Source organism: Magnolia sinica, chromosome 12 (genome assembly GCF_029962835.1).
Source record: "Magnolia sinica isolate HGM2019 chromosome 12, MsV1, whole genome shotgun sequence".
NCBI classification, from domain to species: Eukaryota; Viridiplantae; Streptophyta; class Magnoliopsida; order Magnoliales; family Magnoliaceae; genus Magnolia; species Magnolia sinica.
The window spans coordinates 81,564,594-81,577,433 of record NC_080584.1 but is presented as its reverse complement, the minus strand read 5'-3'; the positions used below and the strand labels follow the sequence as shown (position 1 = coordinate 81,577,433).

The following is a 12,840-nucleotide window of genomic DNA, read 5'->3' as shown; positions in this document are numbered from 1 at the left end:
ATTTGTTTGTTGGATAATGCTCTACAAATAGTTGGACGTGTAGATATAATAAATGCATCACTGTACGGCACATACAACTTTAATCTCCTTTGAACCGTTTGTACGACTTGGAGCTGGAGGAGCTCATCTTACAAGTACCTATAGCAGCTATATATAGATCTGGTGTGTGGGACACGAGCCAATCCACTTTCCAAAAAAATAACAAGAGAACCTTTACGGGGACGGATTGGCTACTGCCCCTGGTTATTGGTGCTCTGTGGGCTTCACCATGATGTATGTGTTTCATCCATTCTGTTAATTCATTTTTACAGATCATTTTAGCCATTTACCAAAAACATGATAGGGATATAAATCTTAGGTGGACCACATCACAGGAAAAAAATAATGATTGGATATCCACCATTAAAAATCCTCTAAGGTCCACTGTACTGCTTATTTGAAATCCAATCGGTTGATTAGGTCATAAATACCCAGATGAAAGGAAAAAAATAAACATCAGCTTGATCCAAAACTTTTATGTCCCCCAAAACGTTTTTAATGGTCAACGTTCATTCAACACTGTTTCTTGTAATGTGGTTTACTTGAGTTTGAGATATATCTCATTATTTCTTTTGTATCATAAAATGATCTATAAAAATAGATGGACGGCATGGATGAAACACATATATCATAGTGGGGCCCACCGAGCACCGACCAGCAGCCAATGGCTGGTGGCTGGGGAGTAGCCAATCCGTTTCCAACCTTTAAATACTGGTGGCTGGGGTGGAGCATCGTGGCCGATACGCAGGCAATATTGAGTAATGAGAAACGATCGAATACTCGTTGTACGGCATGTGGGCACACCGTGGTGCTCCTTTATATGACATCTTAATCATCCGAGAAGGTCCTACCGTGAAAATCAACCGGTTGAAAAGTTGTGGATCCAACCATCAGGTTGGGCACACCACATAAAATAAAAAACAACTCTTCAAAAAGCCCAACGTTCACATAAGACTCATCTAATGGTTGATTGACCTGAGTTTTGGAGCATCCCATCTTGATAAAGCTACAATCTAGCTAGACTGGTGAGATGTCATACAAGCCCAATGATGGCCCAAAGTGCCAATTAATTTCTCTTAAAATTTAGATCATTTGCTTGTCACCATTGTTGTCATGTATGATTGCATACGGGCATATCCATATGCTGATCGCATAGATCTGCCATATGCAAAAATATGTGATTGCATATGCGGTGTATGCGATTGCATACAACATATGTAACTGTATTTTGGCCAACAATTAATACATTATTTTATTTTAATTAATTAATTAATTAATTTATTTATTTTTATTTTTTTTTGTAAAAAAATAACTTTTTTCCTATAAGAAAGCTTCCAAATCTCTCCCATTTGTGGTCTTAATCTCTTTCTTGTATTTCTTACTTCTAAGTGGTCTTAATCTCTCTCTCTCTCTCTCTCTCTCTCTCTCTCTCTCTCTCTCTCTCTTCCCTACATTCCTTCTTTTGAAAGTTGGAAGATTAAGATTCAAGCACTTGTTATTTAATTTATTGTTTAATTAATTTTATTTCTTTCAAATATATTTTAAATATGTAAAATTAGTTATTTATTAACTTAGTAAAGTTACCCTCAATTTTTTCTTTTTTACAATTTTTAAATTATTTTTTTTTATATTTTTCGATTTAAAATTTTATTATTATTATTATTTTTAAAAAAATACGGTCACATATGCTACGCATATTCGCATATACAATCGCACATGATCACATAGGGGATTCGATAACATTGCTTGTCACAAATAAAAAATTCTTGTTTATTGCAATGTGATTGAACCACATCATCACAGGCTACAGTTAATGTAATAGTATTGCTAATGTCAATGATGATTATGACCAGTCACAGATTTTTATCATTAATCAATTTATTTTTGAATTGATTAGAAATTAGTTTTATTTGATCCATCGTGAATTCAAGGAAACTCTACGAAGAATTCAAAGAACTCAATGGATTTGGAGTAGTTATCTTAAGAAAACAGTGATTGACCTCATCATGCCCTTGGGAAAATTCAAATTTCAAGAAAATAAGCTGTATTAACCCATTCTATAAATTTTTGAAAAAATAAAGTACAAAAATTTGCTTTTTTCAAATTTCTCTTCTTTTTGTTGGATTTCAATCTAATGGACCCATTTGCAGTTGCAGACAATCGTGACTCTACGACTATTGAAGTGATGTCACTAAGTTTTGTGGGCCCACAATAATGTAGTATTGTATCTATATCATCCATTCATTTGGAGAGATCATTTTATGACATGAGCTAAAGAATGAGGCAGATCCAAAGCTAAAGTGAAGCACACTGCAAAAAAAAAAAAAAAACAGTAGAGACAGTGATGCCCACCGTTGAGGCCTTCTTAGGGCCCACCATGATGTTTATTTGACATCCAACCTACTCATAAGTTCACACAAAACAACGACCAATGGGAAAACACAAATATCAGCTTGGTCAAAGACTTCTGTGGCCCCAATAAGTTTTTAATGGTAGGAGTTCAATCCCCAGTTTTTTTCTGAACGGACGGTGTGAATACAACACATACATCATCATGGTGGGGCCCACAAAAGTTGGCGATGTAACTTTAGTAGCCAAATAGCTACTGAGGTGGTAAGTAGCTAAATAACTAATTATAAATTATACGGTCCAAATTGTCATCCACAATTTAGAGTAAAAACATGAGAAAAGCTCACTGGTTGATACACAGGCGCTACTAAACGTGAGAGAACTAGTAACAGAACCTCACTTGGGTAGGTTAACATAGTTACTCTAGTCATGTTTTTTAAATTCCAAATTTATAATAATACAATCATAAACAAATACTAAAATACAAAGCTACTTGAAACGTATCAAGGCATAAATATTTAATAGAAATGAGCTTATGAGAGAAGAACATAAAAGTCTGGTAACTTATTGTAATGAGAATGGGATAGTGGATGGGCCACTTGGATCCTGCACATGTGTGGCCTTGGCACGTAACCCTGCAGGTGTGTAGATGGGCATAACGGCAGCAGAAGACTGTTAAATAAGTGCAGCCAAAGCAGTTTGAAATCCAGTGATGAAACCTTCAGGTGACTAAATCTCCCTAAGATGTCTCAAATAATAAGCATATGTGGGGCTTAGAAAAGCTCCGTGAGGTCCCACCGAGATCTCTTTGTAACATCCACTCTGTACATCAACTATTATATTCAAGCTCAGCATAAAAATTGGGTAGATCCAATCGTCAAGCAGGCCATACTAAAGGGGGATTTCAGGAGGTGCTGCTTCCCATGAAATGTACAAATTTTAGAGTCACATCATGTATGATGAGTTCTCAAACAGAGCTTACAAAAAAACAAGAGAGTACAAGATCCAGAATTTAGAAACAGAGGAATTACAGGATCTAAAATACATGGCTTTGTACAATATACTTGGTTTTCATTTATTAGAAGAGGACTCCATGAAAGGGGAGTCAAGCCTCGTGTAAGAGTCTCCTCTTATGCATTTGAATTTTTCTTTAGTTCTTTTACAGTGGAATAAGAGAGCTACGCTAAAAGATAAAACAGTTTTTCAAAAGAAGACAAGGGAGAAGTTGAATTTTGAAACACTTAAAAAAAAAAGAAGAAGAAAACCTTTTAACATACGACAACACATCAAAGTGTCAAAGTAACTAGAGCTGTACACAAGTCAAATTGAGTCGAGCTTGGCCCAGCTCGGCCAGTAGGCTACCCCGGTAAGAAATCGGCTCGGTCATCAAGCTTGAGTGGGGAGCTCAGCTCGGGCCTGCTCAAGCTGAGCTTGAGCTCGTTCTTTCAAGCCAAGTTCGAGTTTGAGCTCATGAGCTGAGTTCAAGTTTAGGTTTTATAGTTTTTAATATATATAATATATAAATATATACAAAATATTTATACCAAGGGAACCTGATCTGAGTTGAATTGAGTCAAGTTCCGAGCAGAGTTGAGTTGGTCTAGCTCGGACTCGACTCGAAATTTTTTCAAACTCAAAATCAGCTTGACTTGACTCGAAATTTTTTTGAGCTCAAAAAATCAGCTTGACTCGGCTCGAATATAGTTTCAGTTCATGTACAACTTTAAGAGTAACAGTTGAAAACTACATATATTCACTGTATACATACATTTAGACAGTCATAAATGTATACATATATGAATATACATATATGTATTATGTATACAAGTTTCTACTGTCCTTTACCATGGTGAATTTGCTATTCCCATAGAGACAACATCTCTAAAGAGGATTGCATTTGCACCCCTGTTTGGCCCAAAAATGATTTATGGATGGGGCTAGAGATGATGGACGCTGTTGTTAGCCTGCTGCTATCTCCACTGTAAAATGAAGAGATACGACCTATCAATCATGATTTTCTCTCCCATGACTTCCTCTCATAATTAATTCTTTCCTTTGTTTTGTATACGTTATTATTTTCCATATATAGCATAATAGGCAGTGATTACATTTCTATGTATAGCACAATAGACAGCCATGATGTTAGCTGTACATAATCGTTACTCACACTTGTAATTCCTATTTAAGATGAATAGAATGTCTAAGAAAGGCAGGTTAGTTTTCCTACATTGTATCAGAGCCCCAGAGGTATTACCAACAATGGAGTCCTCTACCTCTTCGATCCCACCTGTGTCTACTCCTCATTCTCTTGAATGTTCACCTCCTTCTCCTCATTTACCTGATATCTCTATTAAGCTAGCCTCTAATAATTATCTCTTGTGGAAGGCACAAGTCATTCCCATTCTGCGTGGACATGGCCTTCTCGGTTATGTGCAAAATCTGGTTCCTTGCCCGTTGCAAACCATCATCGGTGAAGATGGTGTGTCTCGAACCAACCCCATGGCAGCTACGTGGGTGCGCACTGATCAATTGATCCTTGGATGGATCAATAGCTCCCTGTCCGACGGTCCCTTGTCCCAAGTCATCAATAGTGAATCCTCTCATGATGCTTGGCATGTTTTGGAGACTCTTTATGGTAGTCATACTCGGGATCGTATTCAACAGATGAAAGCCGAGTTGCAGTCGCTCAACAAAGGCAGTTCCTCTTTAGAGGATTATCTGCATAAGGCCAAATCTCTGGCTTTGTCTCTTCGCGGTGCAGGTAAGCCAATGGATGATGATGAGTTCATCATATGTATTCTTCGTGGCTTAGGATCTGAGTTTGATCCTATAGTAGCAGCTTTAAATGCTCGGGATATTTTTCCACCTCTTGAAGGGGTCATCGGCAAACTACGTGATTTCGAAATCCGTCTTCAAGCAGCACGGGTGACTTCTCCCAATGTTGCTTTTTACACAAATCGTGGCAAAACCAATATAAAGTCTCGTGGAGCTCATGGTTCTCGTGGTCGTAATATTGCATACAACCAGACCACTTCTCAATCACAACAAAAAGATGCTCGTTCTTCACAATCAACTAGAGGTAATTCTGGCAATCGCACTCTCACATTCACAAATCGTGGTGGACGCAGCACTAGTCGCGGACGTGGAGGCATAACCTGTTTTCGATGTGGAGGTCCGAATCATAAAGCTGATGGCTGTTTTGCCTCAGATGAGGAAGCAGAACAATTTAAAGCTTTCACTGCACTCCCGGTTGCCGATACTACAGAGAACACTTGGTACCCCGACACTGGTGCAAATCATCATATGACATCTGATACAAGTGAAGTACAAGGTATTCATTCTTATCTTGGAACTGATTCTGTTATGGTTGGAAATGGAAATGGATTATCTATATCTGGTATTGGACACGTCCCTCTACCTGCCACTGATATCAACCTCAATAATGTTCTTATCGTCCCTGATATTAAAAAGAAATTGCTCTCTGTCTCTCAACTTACAAGGGAACATAACTGTTATTTTATATTTTATCCTTGGGGTTTTCTTCTTAAGGACATGAGGACGAAGCAGGTGCTACTTAAAGGCTCAATGGTCGATGGCTTGTATCCAATCCAGTTACGGCAACATTCTAATTCTCCTGTTGGTCTGCTATCAACTAAAGTACCTAGTAACTTGTGGCATGCTCGGCTTGGACACCCTCAATCTCGAATTCTTCAACTTTTATGTTTACCGTCTCTGAATAAAAATGTTACATTTTGTGAAAGTTGTGTTTTGGGTAAATCAACAAAGTTATCATTTAGCTCTCGAGAGACATATGCTACTACCTTTTAACACTCTTCATACTGATGTGTGGGGACCTGCCTTCGTCCCTTCCTATGATGGGTTTCGATTTTATTTAATAATTGTTGATGAATATTCTCGATACATATAGCACTTTCCTATGGCTCGTAAATCAGATGTCGCAACTATATTTCCTGCATTTCTTCAGCGAATGGTTAACCAGTTCAATACTTGTGTAAAAATAATTCAAAGTGATGGTGGCGGCGAATTTGTTAACCAAAGTTTACAAGATTATTTTGTAGCCCATGGCATTATTCACAGGTTATCATGCCCCGGGACACCAGAGCAAAATGGATTGGCCGAACGTCGGCATCGGCATATTGTGGACACTGGTTTAACATTAATGGCCCATGCCTCCATTCCACCACGATTCTGGACAGCTGCATTTACAACTGCAATCTTTCTAATCAATCGGCTACCAACTTCTATTCTTGGTAACAAGTCTCCTTATGAACTTGTTTTTGGATCGCCACCATCCTATACTCTTCTACGAGTTTTCGGGTGTGCATGTTACCCCTTACTTACTCCTTTTGGAAGGTCCAAACTGGATTATAAATCCATCCGTTGTGTGTTCTTGGGATATTCTACACATCACAAAGGGTACCAATGTTTAGACATGCACACCGGTCGCATATATATATCTCTCGGCATGTAACATTTGATGAATTAACATTTCCCTTCAGGTCTACACAAGAATCCACAAAATCTAATTTCCATGCCTTCAAAGTTCGTGCTCTTCCCAGGCCTCTTAAAATTGCTGCTTTGCAATATAGTCCATCGGACTCTTTACTTGCAACTGCCACTCATGTTGACCATGTGCCTCCTTTGTCTCCTCTGGTTCAAAACTCTGCATCAATGGCTTAGTCCGCACCATGCCAGGAACCTCTTACTAACACTACCCTTCAGGATGCTTCAGCATTATCTTCTCTAGTAATTGAGGCCATCTCCCAATCTACTCCACATCGAACTCACCATATGATCACACGGGCTCAAACAGGTACATTAAAGCCTAAAGTTTTCTTCTCTTCAAGACATCCAGTACCTGCATGCTTTCTAGCTGATCTTGCCACTCAACCACAAGAACCTCAAACGTATAAGCAAGCTCTCATTGATCCAAAATGGCAACAAGCAATGCAAGCTGAAATTACGGCCCTTCATAGCAACAACATGTGGACTTTGGTGCCTCGAAGACCAGAGATGAACCTTGTTAGTAGCAAATGGGTGTTTAAAATTAAAACATGGTCTGATGGCTCAATTGAACGATATAAAGCTCGACTAGTGGCTCGTGGTTTCACACAACTTCCTGGCCTGGACTATGACGAAACATTTAGTCCAGTGGTTAAACAAGGTACCATCCGATTAATCCTCACACTTGGTTTGTCTCAAGACTGGTCCATTAAACAACTTGATGTAAGTAATGCTTTTCTTCATGGTGATTTACAAGAGCGTGTATATTTATCTCAACCACCTGGTTTTGAAGACTCATCTCATCCTCTTCATGTTTGCCAACTGCATAAAGCTCTCTACGGATTAAAACAGGCTCTAAGAGCTTGGTACATGAAGTTCAGTAATTATATTCAGCAAACGGGTTTCCATAGATGTCCCTATGATCAATCCTTGTTTTCTCGACGTCAAGGTTCGGATATAATTGTGCTCTTAATTTATGTCGATGACATACTTATCACAGGGAGCTCTCCTTAAAAAATCAGCAGCTTCATTTCTCATCTCTCTACTGCTTTTCAAATGAAGGATCTTGGAGATGTACATTTCTTTTTAGGACTACAAATTACACGAGATAAGTCGACCATCACTGTCACTCAGACCCGCTATCTACTTTCTCTACTTCAAAATTTTGGTCTGGATGGTGCGAAACCAGTCTCCACTCCTATGGCCTCTGGTATGTTGTTGACTGCTAATGAGGGAGCACTATTATCTAATCCAACCTATTATCGGCGCCTTGTTGGTTCCCTCCAATATCTCACTTTGACGCGCCCTGATATCTCTTATGCAATCAACAATATCTGTCAGTTCATGCAGAATCCTCGAAACACTTATCTTATTGCAGCTAAGCGTATATTTCGGTATCTCAAAGGTACTCTTAATATTGGCCTTAACTTTGTACAAGCTCCTCTTACTGCACTTCGTGGTCTTTGTGATGCGGATTGGGCAAGGTCCAGGGATGATCGACGTTCTACAACTGGGTTTGCTATCTATATGGGTGATAACTTGTTATCATGGGGAGCTAAAAAGCAAGCTACCGTGTCTCGCTCCACAGCGGAAGCCGAATATCATGCGTTGGCGTCAACCACAGCTGAACTTATGTGGTTTATGCACCTTCTGAAAAGCATTGGTTTTTCAATTCCTGCTCCCACATTATATTGCGACAACATCAGTGCTATACACATGGCTAAGAATCCCGTTTTTCATCATCGCACGAAACATATTGAGATAGATGTTCATTTTGTTCGGGAACAAGTTGCTCGTGGTATTCTTTCTTTGCAACATATTTCTGGTCCAGATCAAATAGCCGATATATTTACAAAACCATTGTGTACTGCCAAGTTTTTACCGAATAGAAGCAAGCTCTTCATCAGTCCAATACCGCCTTGAGCTTGAGGGGGGATGAAGAGATACGACCTATCAATCATGATTTTCTCTCCCATGACTTCCTCTCATAATTAATTCTTTCCTTTGTTTTGTATACGTTATTATTTTCCATGTATAGCATAATAGGCAGTGATTACATTTCTATATATAGCACAATAGACAGCCATGATGTTAGCTGTACATAACCGTTACTCACACTTGTAATTCCTATTTAAGATGAATACAATGTCTAAGAAAGGCAGGTTAGTTTTCCTACATAAAACTCCCTCAGAACTTTGGATGAGGTTAGATCTTTTGCTTTTTTCATGGAGGTGTGTATCTAAGGTGGTGGAATTACGTTACAAAAGTAGGCAAGGGAATTGAAAGGAATGCATTTAGGAAAAAGTGGGGAATTGGGAGGAGGGGATTCAGAGATGGAAGTTTTGTTGGAGATTGTTGGGATTCTTTTCGATCTATAGGGCCGCTTTAAAAGATTTGGGGCATCTTGAGTCATATCCTTTTAATTTGCAATCTCTCCGGTGTGTAATGGCATGATGCTGAAAAAGGATGTTAAATAAGTGCATCCTAGCTGTTCAAAATCCAGTGATGGGACCTTTACAAGACTGGAATAATGAACACATGTCAAGCTTAAAAGGCACCGTGGGCCCCACTCAATTTATACAGAAAGAATTACCTTATAGTCATCTTTTATTTTTCCTTTTTTTAATTTTTTTTTTTTTTTATAAATTTAAAATCTGTCACCGAATCTGCATTACCATCAACGTTACAAAATTGCAAGCTATCATTAATGGCACTCTACATCACAAAAACTACAACAATCACAGGCAACCATCTATCCAATGGCCTCCCTTAATGGAACACATCACAAAAATTGGATCGAACTTGGACTAATTGGTGATGTATAAAAATAGTTAAAAAGAAAGAAGAAAATAAAAGGAATGGAAAGATCCATAATTTAAAACAAGAGAAATTACATAATCCAAAATACATTGTCTACATAACAACCATGGGCCCAAATTCTCTAAACTGACAAACTGGGACAAAAAGTCTATTGACTGGATGGCTAGGATTGTGCAATCAAATGCAAAACACCAACTTAAGGACTTTTCATGGCCAAAATATGCTACTTCTAGACAAACATATCCTTATGGTAATATTCAGCATGAGTTGGGGCTAAAGCTCCATCGTAATCAGAATATTCATACATCAATATTTGAGCATCTGATGATGATGCCTTTGCAAAATTCAATAGCAAATCGTGAAGAATAACAAATTGTGCTTTGATGGATTTAGACTCTGATGCAGAATCCTTCATCATGTCACTGACTGCTTTCTGAGGAGCTACCAAAACCAAAGACTCAAGTACAATAGCCTTCTCTAGGAAAAATTTCACTAGCTGAATTTCATCCTTAAGCCCTCGAAAACCATTAATTTTAATCACCTTTAGATGACAAAACACAATGTCGGCAGTGTCATCTGCTGGCTGTCTGTCGCACCAGAAGTTTCTTTGAGAGGGATCCTCGATGGCATACAGAAGCTTCAAATTTGCATCGAAAACAAAGACAGCAGCATAAATAAGCAGGGCTTAGAGAAGATTGTATTCAAAATGAGATTTGCTAAACTGAAAAGCACATTCTGGCCATGCATCAGGTGGGCACATGATGCTTTGATGAAATAAAAGAGAGGTGATAGGTGTTGCAGGACTGCCAATCACTAATTGTAAATTGGGTTTTTCTGTGACACTTGTCATGCTGTTTTTGGGTGGTAACCATGGGTTTGCACATACCCATTTTCTAGCATAAACAATCTGTAATCATCATTGTTATGCCCTTATGACAACTAAGAAAGGTTAAACAATTTACATTTCTGGTCCACCAGTAGTTTCTTTGAGAGGGATCCTCGACGCCACACGGGGGCTTCAAATTTGCATCAAAAACAAAGACATCAGCCTAAATAAGCAGTTCTAAGAGAAGATTGTATTCGAAATGAGATTTGGTAAACTAAAAATAACATCCTGGCCATGCATCATCTGGGCACATGATGCTTTGATGAAATAAAACAGAGAGGTGATCGGTGTTTCAGGACTGCCAATCACTAATTGTCAATTGGGTTTTTCAGTGATCCTTGTCATGTTGTTTTTGAGTAGTATACATGGGTTTCAATGGACCCATTTTACAGCATAAATAATCTGTAACCATCATTGTTATGACTTTATGATAACTAAAAGAGATAAACCAATGTACATTTGTGGACCACCTGATGAATAGATTAGACTGATTTTTGCAACAGGTCAATATATAAGTAAAGCCCATCTCATTTATGGCTAGGATGTTGGCTGAAACTTTTCAAAGAAATTAAATAGGAAGTGACATGACAGTGGGAGAGTATGTAGACATACTTCAATAAAAAGCTTCTCTAGACAAGGACATAAACAGTTTTTGAAGAAGCTATAGGTACGGGCCAGATAGCTACCACCAAACCAATCCATCAACAGCTGCAATTCTTGCAAATTAAGGAATGTAATAGGCAAATCTTCAGGTGTATCTTCCTCTGCTAAACTTAAATTCTGTGCAAAATCAAAAGAAAGACTTTAGTAACATAAAAGTCACATTACTAACTAGTTGTGACATGCCTAATAGATGCCTCTAGGCACCATACATCAGGTGGGCCCCACTGTGTAGATAACTGGCCAAAAATTCCAATTCGGTCCACTCATTATCATTTTTTTCTCTGTTTTCTTTTTTCAACTGTGCAATGTTTCATACATTTGAAGACCAACTGATGTTCCATTAGACTCATTTTCAGCCAGGCAAACTAAAAAGTGGGCCCCACTGGATGCAGATCAATGTCATAGGAATAATAGTAGAGGTTTCTGTGACACAAATCAAATCTATTAAGAATTTCATAGAAGAGTAGGAATGAACATATACCTTAAGTGAGACATTACACAATGTCAGAATTTTTACACGTTCAAGATGGTGCAGAACAGTCATCCAATCACCATTAAGCCAATCCATTCTGCATATACCGTTAATAAGGACATCCAACAAACTTGAAATGTTCTTGAAATTTATAAGAAATAAATCCCCGTAGAAATGGAATGACTGGAGGTTCGGAGCAAAAATCTCAATGTCATTAACATTCCAACAGTCAACCACTGTCAACCTCGTAAGTGGCAGATTTGGAGCAGAAATCTTGAGATGAGTTAGATCAACACATTCCCATAAACTGAATTCCTTGAGAAGTTGGAAATTTAAAAGCATGTTTTCAAACAGGGCATCTGTGATTCTAACAAAGGATAGGTCGAGCGTTTTGAGATAGGTGCAACCTCTGAAATTCAAAGGTGGGATAAATTTGCAGACACACAAATGTAAATAGGTTAAAGAATCACAATTAAAGATCGAGTTATGCAATTTCCAAATCCGGCGGTCGAATGTTTCATCAACTGTAGTTTGACAGAAGATGACATGAAGCTCTTTAACTCTTTTTGCTACTGCAAATTCGACCCATTTCTCAGCATCTAACGGATCACGTGAAAGGAGCAACAGCCCAAGCGTGTGTATTTCCTTGGCTTCGTGGAGTAGTAAATATCGGTTGACAGCAGCCACGAATTCTTCTGGAGTTACGCTAAAGTTTAGATAAGTAGAATAAGCCCAGATGGGTTTCCACAAGTTTCTCCATCTCCTTGAAAGAATGCTTGTTCTTATGATGAATTTCATTGGCATCTTGGAAAGAATGTAATGAAGGACATCATCGGGTAGTTGGCTGATTCTGTCATTGGTTTTCTCCATAGGTTTCTTGCAATTCCTCTTACTTTCATCCGATATATGAAGTGGGGTTTTGAGGTTCCGCTCAATCAGATTGATTTATAATTATTAAAGGAAGAAAATGTAGAAATTGAATGCTCATCAAAACCCGTTGGGAAGTGCTAGGGATGTAAATAAATCGCTGGGAAGTTGTAGGGATGGAAAGAAGACAAGGAGAACCTTAAATATTTGGGCGGCGGAG

The 12,840-nt window shown here is 38.4% G+C and overlaps 1 protein-coding gene across 1 annotated transcript; it reads right to left on the bottom strand.

Annotated features, from left to right (window-relative positions):
• Positions 1-9,961: 9,961 nt before the first annotated feature.
• Positions 9,962-12,623, bottom strand: LOC131220322 (F-box protein At5g03100-like). Its single transcript, XM_058215270.1, has 3 exons — positions 11,763-12,623; positions 11,231-11,398; positions 9,962-10,369 (listed from the first exon to the last, which is right to left on the bottom strand). The coding sequence occupies exons 1-3, from the start codon at positions 12,621-12,623 to the stop codon at positions 9,962-9,964; spliced, it is 1,437 nt and encodes a 478-aa protein (XP_058071253.1).
• Between the last annotated feature and the right edge of the window lie 217 nt (positions 12,624-12,840).

Bases quoted from the DNA above. Each gene is read 5' to 3' on its own strand.
- LOC131220322 (XM_058215270.1), bottom strand. From the start codon at position 12,623: ATGGAGAAAACCAATGACAGAATCAGCCAACTACCCGATGATGTCCTT. The intron at 11,399-11,762 runs GTATATGTTCAT...GATTTTGCACAG, and splicing joins TGTGTAATGTCTCACTTAAG to AATTTAAGTTTAGCAGAGGA. The intron at 10,370-11,230 runs GTATGTCTACAT...GCAAATTTGAAG, and splicing joins TAGAGAAGCTTTTTATTGAA to CTTCTGTATGCCATCGAGGA.